The following is an 11,426-nucleotide window of genomic DNA, read 5'->3' on the forward strand; positions in this document are numbered from 1 at the left end:
ACCGAAAGCGATCAGATCACTTTAGAAGACATTCATTTAACCACTGGAGTCATATGGATAACGTTTATGCTGACTATCTGTGATTTTTGGAGCTTCAAGAGTCGGATCACCATCCACTTGCATTTTAAGAACCTACTGAGCAGAGATATTTTTCTATTTTTTTTCTCAAATGTGTTCTGCTGAAGAAAGAAAGTCATACACACTTGAGATATCATGAGGGTGAGTAAATAATGAGATAATTTAAATTTCTGGGTGAACTGTACCTTTAACATAATTAATAGGACTAACTGTAGGCTGCTTCAGTAATTAACAACATATTCAAAACATTTTGTTGATTATTATTACTCTAGTTATTCGTGTAATGCTTTGATAAACACATTCACAAATTATGTTTTGAAGGAATAGTTCACCCAAAAAAGAGAATTCTATCATCATCAACCTCATGTAGTTTCAAACCCAGTATTTTAAGTGGAAAGTACTCTCCTTCTGAACTCGATTTTTTGGATAAATAAAATATTTATAAACAAACATATGTTGCGAACAAAAGAGAGAGTAATAAATAAACTTGGGGTTTTATACTCTAGGCAGGGCTCTTCAACTATTCAGGTGAAAACTGAACTGGTGCCAAACTTTTTTTTTTCCATATTCATCTTGCCTAACACTTTTAACTAACATGATAACATGTATAACATTTTTTTTTAAAAAAACAAAAAAAACTGGTAGCACGTTTTTTACAGTAATTTTCTACATTTACACACTATATAATTACAACAACTACAGTAATTACTTGGTACTACTCCTAAACCTAACCCCTACCCTAACCTTAACCCATATTAAGTACACGTAGTTACCTAATATTACTCAGTACTTTCTTGGGTAAGTACACTGTAAGTATACTGAAAGTACACATCCTGTAAAATAAAGTGCAACCAAAAAACTGTTATTACTTTGCATTTATTTACATTAAAATAGTATTTAATTACATCAAAATAGGTATTTAATTAAAATGTTCAAGTTCTGGCCATAAATTCCTGGAATTAATCTGATCTGGCTGAAGAACAAACTTGACTTCACACCCTCAACTAACAAATATATTTTGATTAATCCGATGCACAGGTAGATCTAAACCTACTGGGTTCAGTTGTCCAGCTACAGGGTCATCAGCCGGGAGCCTCCTATCATGGATGTTTCGGCACATTAATCCTAGAACATCTCCTGGTGGTGAGGCAGTGGTCAGGGATGTTTCCCTGCTTCCCCCCGCAGCTGGACATCGGATCCTTTCGATTGCCTTTCACTCTTGCTTTCCCATCAAGACATTCCTCCTTTCCCGTCGAGACATACCATACAACCAGGGTCCAGTACATCCCTCCCCATGAGCAGACCTACCCTACGTCCAAGGTCTCTCCTCTGTTAGAAAAAGCACAAGCTATCAATCTCTGTCTACCACCCGTCTAGTGCCAATCCTTAAATCATGAGACATAAGAGGCGAGCTGCAAGACTGCATCAGCCACCCCTCCAAAGCCTAGCTTTGCCTGGTTTTGCTCCCCCACTCAATCCCTCTCCAGAAACCAGAAATAGTTCCTCCCCACCCTTTTTCTCTTCTACAAACTACCTCACCACAATTCACATTTGTTCCCTATTCCTTCTTTCTCACTTCTGCACACCCCACTTTTCATACTTCCTTCTTAACCATAGCGAGAAGCTCCCTTTTCTGGTTCCTCTGGCATTTCCTTCAGGGACTTCTTCAATGCTGATCCAAAGATACTAATGTTTTTCAACAGGTGCTGCTTTAATGTTCCAATAAACCCTCGACAACTGACCTCCACAGGGTAAGTGGCAGCCCTCCGTCAATTTTCCCTGCACTCGGTGGCCAGATCAGCATATTATAGCTTCTTACTCTCATAGGCTGCCTCCAGTCCCTCTTCCCATGGGACAATAAGTTAAATTATTACGATTTTCCTAGCTGATGCCGACCATAATATTATGTCTGGCCTCAATTTTAGCTGCTGGCCAAGGTCGAACACCATTGACCAATCACTTCCATGTGCCAGGATTGACCTTTCCTCCCTCCGTGCCGTGCATTGTGTGGCACCTCTCTTTTTAACAAACTTGATGTACTTCCTCTGAGGAGCATGGTGGCCTTTGTTGGCCTTTATTCTATACACATCAAGGATCTCTGCCAGTTTTCGCAGAACCTGATCATGCCGCCACCTGTACCGTCCTTGTGCCAGGGTGATCTTGCACCCAGCCAACATGTGCTGCAGATTTGCCCTTGGGCCACTGAGACAAATTTCCAGTTTGGAAGAGTGTCATATTTGAATAAATAAAATAAAAATAAAAATCAGCCTGGCCTAGGGTATCTTCCAAAGGTCAACCCATCCTAAAACTCTATTAGATGCACCTTCCCATACTGTCCAGCGCCCTTGCTGCTGACTGACTGACTGCTCGAATCATATAAAGTACCTTTCCTCTTCCATCTTAGTTACTTCTGTCACGTTCTTCGCTTTCTTCTGTGTTTTAGAGGCTGCTGACCACAGTTTGGGAGCCATCCCCCATTAAAAGGCATGCTCTTGCTGACTGGGATCTTCCAACAATCTCTAGTTGCTTCAGTCTTGAAACAACCCGTTTACAACCTCCTCTGCCTTCCAGGTGCCGCTTGTTCAGACCTGTGCTTGACAAGCCCTCACTGACTGGTCTGTTGCTTCCCTCAGTTCTAAGAACAGCCTGGCCTTCTCCTGCTTGTAACCCAGGGTGATGGACTTCCAAAACAATGCTACGTCTGAAAGACAATGATGCAAGCTGCCACTTCCTGATGTAACTGTTGGCTTTGGTGTACTTCCTTGCACTGCCGCTGCAGTGATCTCACACATCTTTTGCAGCCACATTAGTCCATGCGATTTATTCTGTCTTTTTATTTTTGAGTTTTTAAACCAAAACTGAATTTTAGAAATGCAGGTGTACTCAGTACTTCATCAGCAAAAATGCGTTAATATATTTGGATTTTCACACTGAAGCAGCAAAAGGAAGCATTAAGAAACACATGTTTTCAACTATGAAATGATAACATTATAATAATTACTAAAGGAATTGAATGACTGTACATTAAAGTGTTCAGAGTAATGCAGCAGTTGTTTGGTTCAGACTATTGGTGTGTTATTTAGTGTTGTGAGATTATGGCCAGCCAGTGTAGAGAAACAAGAGCAGTTCAGCATCATCAATCCTTTTTCACGGTAAAACTTTTGTATATAGTGGAAGTCAGACTGTGTGCTTCATATTAGCAGGACAGGAAGAGGCCCTTCACCTACAATCGACATATATGGAATGATTGAAACTCTCATGCACAAACTGTTGTCCACTCAACAGATCAAACCACATTTCTTAAGAAAAGAGACCACAACAGGTTTCACTTTGACTCAAAATAAACTGAGGTGGTAGAGTGTCAGCGCATGGACACACCTCAGAAACACTTTATTTATGTTTCTTTATTTATGTATTTGCCAAACACAACAATTGACAACAGAATGATTATGAAACCATTTTAAAAGTAATAAGATCTATTTGGACATGGACTTTAGGATGACTATATTCCACTACTATACTTTTAGATAAAACACACCCAGATTACTACCTATCAACAATGCCTTATGTTAAATAAAATAAATACATAAAGTGTGTTTTCCACCAGTTAGAACAGTGAAGGTCTTTGGGGCAGGCTGAAAACAACCACATTTATTTTGCATAATGTATACCAACACTCACCTATGAACAGAGCATGTGTGAAATGGGAGGGTGGCCAAATCCTGTTGGGGGAAGATTCACACACAACACCAGATTAATACGCCATTTCTACTGTGTTCGTTTTTTGGACAATGTTCTTATATCAGACCGGTTAGTGAACCATCAAAGTAAATGTTTCACACGTGTGTTTTGTTCTGTTTGTGCTGGTGGCGTCTGGCTGGTAAGTTATAAAAGTATTTTTATGGCTAAATTCACTTTATTCAGTTTAGATTCACAGGGACAGTGCACATCGGTAAACATTTCTCTAAATGTGACAGTTTAGCTATTGCAACTTAATTTGAATAGTTTTCCTGTTCAGATTAGTCAGGGAATTTGCATTTGGATTCCTAGGTGAATCGTAGCACACTCTTACTGTGAGAGTGACTTTGGATTCAGATAGTGGTATGTGGTGTCACTTTGGGAAAATATTCAGTGAGCCCATTTTGTCTGCAGGTGTCCCAGATGGGATTTAATGATTTTCACATTTTAACATTTTGTGATAATTTTCACATGATCTGTGCTGATCTTCATCCCCCCGTGAAATGTATTTAGACATGGTAGAATGTGTTAAATTCAGATGAGACTTCTACATCTGTTTAGTAATTGTAACAAGGCCAGACTGAGGCAAAATTTCATGCCAGGGTCTAACAGTTATTCAGGCAACCCTACAAACCCACAACAAATTTTGAAACAACCACAATGCGGTAATATACGTTTAAAAAAAAAGTGGAAAGTGATACCATTGTTCCTTTTGTGTGTATTTCTGTTGTTCCTAAGAATTATCAGAACTTCCAGCTGACCTATAACATTATTTATGGCATTCATTTAATTGTTCAGTATAGAAAGCATAACAAACATGGTATACTGTATATAAAATATTGTCTTTTCAATAAAATATCCTTAATATTTAAATATCCACTCAAATATCAAAATGTTTTACACAGCTGAGCAGCTGACTAAAATTGATGAATAAAACTGTTCTTGGTCGTGCTGATTAAGCATGGGGTACAAGTGGAAGAGAGAAGACAGACTGATTGCATGTTGACTGATACAGGAGAGAGAAACAATTGGGTTTCCATCCACAGATTTGTATGCAAATTTTGGGAGATTGCATAAAAAATGCTGGATGGAAACACCAAGATGCAAACAAAATCCCCAAAATGAGCATAAAAAACATATAAGCTCACTTGAGGTGGACACATGTTTTGTTTGAAAAGAAGAAATGCACATAAACTATGATGAAAACATATAGGACTATACAGAATATGTTATAGATCCGCACGGTAAAGCGATAGCAAAAATATGAAGCAATTAAAAATGTCCAGCAGAATTAAACTTGTAGTTTCAATCGGCTTTAAGTAACTACACACATTTGTTTTGCTTTATAGCAAATAACTTCAAACTTACTACAAATATCCAATTATTGAATCACACAAATCTATCAGTTGATGTATGTTCATTTCCTTCTTCTGTGACTCTGCTGCTGTTCTGGATATTATTCCGGTCACATTTAGTTATAAACCACAACTGATTTCAGTCAAAGATATAGTAAACCAACAGGAGTTTTAATCTTTAACAAACATGGTCTGTTCTCCAGGTGAGTTTGGCGTTGAGAAAGTGCCAGTGATGGAGGGAGATTCTGTCACTTTATACACTAATGTTACTGAAACACGTCAAGATGATGATTTAATGTGGAATTTTGGAACTGAAAAGCGTCACATAACTCGAATCAATAAAGAGGCTGGAATCTTTTCTACATCAGATGGTGTTGATGGGAGATTCAGAGGCAGACTGCTACTGAACAATAAAACTGGAGATCTCACCATCACAAACACCAGAATCACAGACACTGGACTTTATAAACTACAGATCAGTGGAGCTAAAATGTCATCAAAAACATTCAGTGTTACTGTCTATGGTGAGTAGTCTGCATGTTCTTATTTTATTAACTATAGAGCTGTTCAGTTATGGCATCAATGTTTAGGCCAACCTGGAAAAGGGGCATGGATGTTAGGGTAGCTAAGCCCTTTTTTTTTTTTACATCTATTTACATTGCGAATATTATCAAGCATTTCAATGTTTGAGATGATTTAATAACGTCATTCTAATCTCTCACTCGACACATTAAACTGAAAATAAGACTGATTTGATTTATCCATACTTCTGTTTATTCTTGCAATCTTTCCAGCTCATCTGCCCGTTCCTGTCATCATCAGAGACTCTTCTCAATGTTCTTCAAGCTCTAAATGTGTGTTGGTGTGTTCAGTGGTGAATGTGACACAGGTGACTCTCTCCTGGTACAAAGGAAACAGTTTATTCTCCTCCATCAGTGTGTCTGATCTCAACAGCAGTCTCTCTCTACCTCTGGAGGTGGAATATCAGGAGAACAACATCTACAGCTGTGTGATCAACAATCCCATCAGAAACCAGACTAAACATCTCAACATTACTGAAGTCTGTCAGCCGTGTTCAGGTACGTCAGCGCTGATATTTGTGTTTTTGACATGTTTAAAATCAGATTGACAGATTCAGTTACACTATTGACTGTCTCTCTCTGTTTATATTAGATCTGGACTCATCTTTGGTTTATATAGAGCTGATTTCTGCTGCTGCCGGATCTCTGTTGATTGTGGCTGCAGTTGTGATACTCTGCAGCTACAGGAAATGTAAAAAAACAGGTCAGGAAAGCAAGTATTACCTTCAACTAAAAAAATCGGTATACATTTTGTGAAAATACATATTTTAATACAAGCTTTGTTGTTTTAATATGTCTGTCATTCTTGTTAATGCAGCCCAGACCCGAGAAGAATCCTTCAGTAAACAAAAGATACATAAAGCGGTAAGATAATTTATAAGTCAGTGTTGTAAGACGTTGTGTTGCAGTCGGGCAGTCTGATTTGAGCTTGTGTTGTTTTTACAAGCTCTTTCTTGTTTTTTTGCGCATTATGCATCTGCCGATAAGTGAACATTTATGAGCCAGTTCTTTTGAATCTACAGCGCGGCCAGTGTAGTACGATCCCCGAGCGAATGGCTCTTATGAGCTGGTTTTGTTTAGTGAATCTGACTTTTGACTATATGTAGGCCTATACACAGTTTAAATGGTTTCATCATTCTACAATAGCCCATACAGGGTCAGTTTTTATACCAACAGATTTCCATTGAAATGAAAGATACAAGATACGAGTCTACTCGAGCTCACAGCCGTTCTGTGGTTAGTGAACATTCAGAGGTGACATGCAGCTTCAACACTTCTAGTGTAGTCAAACTGCAGTTGGTTGCTTTGTAGACATAGTTCAGTAGGTATCTTTTTGTGTTGCTAGTCACCATCCTGAGTCTGAAGTATGACTACAAATGCTCTGTAGTGTAACAGTCACAACGGTCTATGTGTTTGATCATTTAACTGTTTAGAGTCATGTGATGTATGGCTAGATGTTTAATTATAGAAGCCATTTCCTCAAGCTGCTCCCTGTTTGCATCTGGTTTTTTTTTTTGCTTTTGTGTTGATGCTCCAATTCTACATAGAGACAAATAGCTAAGACAGTGTCTACTGGTTCATTAACATCACTGAAGTTATCACACTGACACTTTATTTACAATATTCAGTTAACTTTTAAAAGGAAAAGTCTTGTTCTGCTCAGCATGATGGAATAAATCATTAGAAAACGTCGCAGTAGTTCTTAAAAAAAAAAAAAAAAAAAAAGATCAATATTTGATGATCCAGCTTGGCATATACAAAAGAAAAAAAAGAACAAAACATTATGCATTTAGAATACAGGATCAACCGTTGGAGAACCTAGTGAAACCACTAACCACAAACAATTATTCACATTGTTTCAGAACTGGAATTTAAAAACTACTAGTCATGAAGCAAGTTATTTGACAGAAATATACGTTTTGTGAATAATGCAAAGGATATTCCATGAGAAACTTGCTGATTCGAAGAGTTTGTGTTTCCTTGCAGAAATCAAAGCATGCGGAGATGGTGTATGAAAATGTTCCCAAGAAACGATGATCAAACTACCAAATTGGATTTATTGGATTTCCTCAAATGTATTTTGTCTCTGGTAGGATGTTGTTCAGTGGTACTCTGCTGTGAATGATCAAGAAATATTAAGACTTAATTTGTCTCGTCTTACCTTGCAAAAATATTTTCTATACTGGCTTTAATTCTTGAGCATTCCTGTTAAAAAATAAAACCTGACTTGAATGTTGTTGCTCTGCATTAGTTTAATTTAGTTGCAAACTCACAAATAACATGCAATGTCTACTTTAAACGCAAGTAAAAAAGATCTGTATTTTGTACAGTCATTATTTACTCACCCTCATTTGGTTCCAAACCCATATGACTTTCCTTCTTCTGTGGAACACAAAAGGAGAAGTTAGGCAGAATGTAAAGGACTGACAATAAACATTAACTTTAACTGCATGGAAAAAGATGCAATGAAAGTGAATGTCAAATGAGGCAGTGACTCTAACATCTTTTTGTGTTCCACAGATGAAAGAAAGCGATGCATATTTAGAACAAAATGAGGATGTATACATGCTGACAGAATTTTCGAATGAACTACAGTAGTCCTTATGTAATGTAAATGTAATTTTAAACAACGAAACATGTCAGCTTTCATAAATAAAAATGGACGATACTCTTCACTGCTCTCGTGTCTGATTTTTTTACTCTAATAAAAGCATGCTTTACTCTAGTTATAAACTAGATATTTTAGCGAATGTATATACATCAGCAGGGTATGATTACAGAAAGAAAAGACTTAAGACCACTAAAAATAAAATTTTTTGCATATCTAGATTGTATCCAGATGAGCTTTGATAGTCTGGACAGCAAAAAACCACATGAAATCAGATTTTTCCGAATCTGATTCAAACCACATCGGGAGGTGGTTTCAAATGCGATTGAAATCAGATTTTTTCAGATGCGTCTCAGTCCGGACACTCTGACTGCTCAAATCAGATTTCAAATGGTCTTTTGTGTCACTCTTAACGCGACACACAACGATGACGTCAAAAATCGGTGACGGAAATGCCGGAAGTATTCATAAGCCGGCCGTGACTGCAGCACGGAACATCACAATATTTACCAGTCTCCAGGGCGCTTATTTGGAGAGCGAGATGATGCACCTCCATTTTCCCTGCATCTGTTTTGAAAGCATCGTCACGTGGGTACGCCTACGTCATTACCAAAGCAACCCATGCAGATAGGTTGGTTATGTCTGAACGTGCAAATCTGATTTGATCACTTGCAGTTAATAGTGCGGACAGTCTGCCTGAAAAGATCTGATTTGAGAAAAAATCAGATTTGCCTGCAGTCTGAACATAGCCTAACAGGACCTTACGTAGGGCGCCATCTTGTGTCCAAAGCAGGAAAGAATCTCCAAGAAAAGCTCTCTTTTGTGGCCTTCAAGTGTTGTCCAATCATAATTACCTGTTCTGAGCACATGAATGTCAAAGCGGAGTCGAATTTACCAGTGGGAAACTCAGGATTCTTGGTTGGAATTAGGGGCATGTCGAGATGAAAGATGAAAAGCAATGATTTTGGTGAATTATTTAAACTTCAGTAATATTAATGTTAAATATGGCATTAGTGATTTAGTGAACTAATGTTACTCACCGTTTGCAGGAGGTTTTATGTATATTAACCCCTTCAACTCTGGTGGTTTTTTGGGCTGCTGCCCGCAATTTTTCACATTCAAATTTAAAAGCTCACCATTGTAGTTGTTTTTGTCCTAAATTTGTAAACATGTAATTCTGGCTCTGTTCACTCAACCTCACTTTGAAAAGTCTCATTTTATTCCACTATATGGCTGGAAGCACTACAAGCAGAAGCTTAAATCAGCTAAACCTGTAGTAAGGACTGTATAGAGATGGACCAATGAAGCAGAGCTGGAACTACAAGCCTGTTTTGACTGCACTGGATGAGCTCACAGATACTGTGACATCATATATCACTTTCTGTGAGGATATGTGCATCCCTACTAGGACATTTTTATCATTCAATAACAATAAACCATAGTTTACAGCAAAACTCAGAAAGCTTCGTCATGCCAAAGAGGATGCTTACAGAAGTGGGGATAAAATCTTGTATAACCAGGCCAGAAACACACTAAGGAGATCAGAGTGGCTAAAAGAAGTTACTCTGAAAAGCTGTAAAACCAGTTTTCAGCCACCAATCCTGCATCTGTGTGGAGAGGCCTGAAGGACATCACCATGTACAAGACACCACCCCCTCGCTCTGTTGAGAATCAACAACTGAGGTGATGACCTGAATGTGTTTTACTGCAGATTTATTCTCTCTAAATGGTAGCACATTGTTCGCTGAAGAGGACTATTTTATTCCAGATTTGTGTAGATTGCTAACCTGGCTCTTGTGAGATCTGATGACATAAATGTGCACTTTAAGTCAATATTTACCTGCCATGGAATTCCAGAGATTCTCTTCTCTGATAAAGGGCCTTAGTTTTCCAGTCAGAAGTTTGCTAGATCTGCAGTGGACTATGGGTTCCAGCATATTACCAGTAGTCCCCGGACTGTGAAACGCTTGTTCACCAAAACTAAGGACCCTTACTTAGCACTTGTCGCATACAGAGCAGTACCTTTGGCCAATGGTTATAGTCCAGCCCAACTCCTCATGGGGAGAAGGTTTCTTACTCGGGTGCCGTAGCATCACTTACTTCTTGTCCCAGACCTTCCTAATTATACTGCAGTGGCTGCAAAGAAAGGAGAAGGAGAGAGAAAGAAGCAGAGGTCTATAACACACTACATCACACAAGAGACCTCAGCAATCTTTCATCTGGACAGAAAGCATGGAAAGCATGTGTCCACAAAGACACAATGGACTGTGGTGTCACCACATTCTGCACCATGTTCATACTTGGTAGATGGACTTTAAGGCATTATCAGAAGGGATAGGAGACATCTTGTGCCAGTGCCAAGCACTGGAAAAGTTGGTGAAAATTCCTGTGAACTTGATCAATGTGCAGAGAAGGGCAGACTTTATGTAATGTACTTTATGTAATTTAAGTGCCCACTTGAGGCTCATTCAGTTCAGAATGCTCAGTCACCTGTAGCATATACAACACATTCAGGCAAAACAGTGATCCAACCAAAGGGACTGGATTTATGAGCACCTATATGCATGATTAAGCAATTGAAATAACCAAATGTTCCAGAGTTAATTGGTAACCCTTCCCCACTTCTGGGACCCTTCAACTGTTACCACATTTCACCCCATTAGCTACGGCCCTGCTGTTTCCTAAAACACTATGTTTATGACTAATAAATTACACTTACAGACCGCAACACTATTCTTCCCTTAACAGTATTCCAGCAATTCTGAACGCTTATTACCCTGAAGAAGCACTTCCCATTGCAGGATCCAGAATTACAAGTGAGCAGTGCCATTCAATTGCATTCTATATTTTAGCAGATTTGCTATTTATTTAATTTTTATTATTATTTTTTTAAACAAGGTTGTTAGGGATAGACTTCTCTTTAATTGTATCCACTGTATGAAACTCCAAGATCACATTTTATCAACTGATTTTTTTTCTTAATGTTAGTACTACCCACCGAGTCTCTCCCCACACAGTCTTGTTATTATGATTGTCAAAATTTAAAGATACCATTTAAAGATGGTA

General features: G+C 38.4%; 1 protein-coding gene across 6 annotated transcripts in view; it reads left to right on the plus strand.

Moving 5' to 3' along the window:
* LOC127439028 (SLAM family member 5-like) overlaps positions 1-8,392 on the plus strand; it is a 54,416-nt gene extending 46,024 nt beyond the window's left edge. For 2 of the 6 annotated variants that reach the window (XM_051695030.1, XM_051695031.1), the window contains exons 2-6: positions 5,375-5,695; positions 5,966-6,250; positions 6,345-6,455; positions 6,570-6,616; positions 7,739-8,389. In XM_051695030.1, coding sequence (XP_051550990.1) covers positions 5,404-5,695; positions 5,966-6,250; positions 6,345-6,455; positions 6,570-6,616; positions 7,739-7,789 — 786 coding nt within the window. In that variant the 5' untranslated portion in view covers positions 5,375-5,403 and the 3' untranslated portion in view covers positions 7,790-8,389. Of the gene's footprint in view, positions 1-3,185; positions 3,959-5,374; positions 5,696-5,965; positions 6,251-6,344; positions 6,456-6,569; positions 6,617-7,738 lie in introns of those variants that run through there. The other 4 variants (XM_051695034.1, XM_051695033.1, XM_051695029.1 and 1 more) reach the window with 3 other exon arrangements.
* Positions 8,393-11,426: the final 3,034 nt, after the last annotated feature.

The sequence above is a fragment of the Myxocyprinus asiaticus genome, chromosome 50 (assembly GCF_019703515.2).
Source record: "Myxocyprinus asiaticus isolate MX2 ecotype Aquarium Trade chromosome 50, UBuf_Myxa_2, whole genome shotgun sequence".
NCBI classification, from domain to species: Eukaryota; Metazoa; Chordata; class Actinopteri; order Cypriniformes; family Catostomidae; genus Myxocyprinus; species Myxocyprinus asiaticus.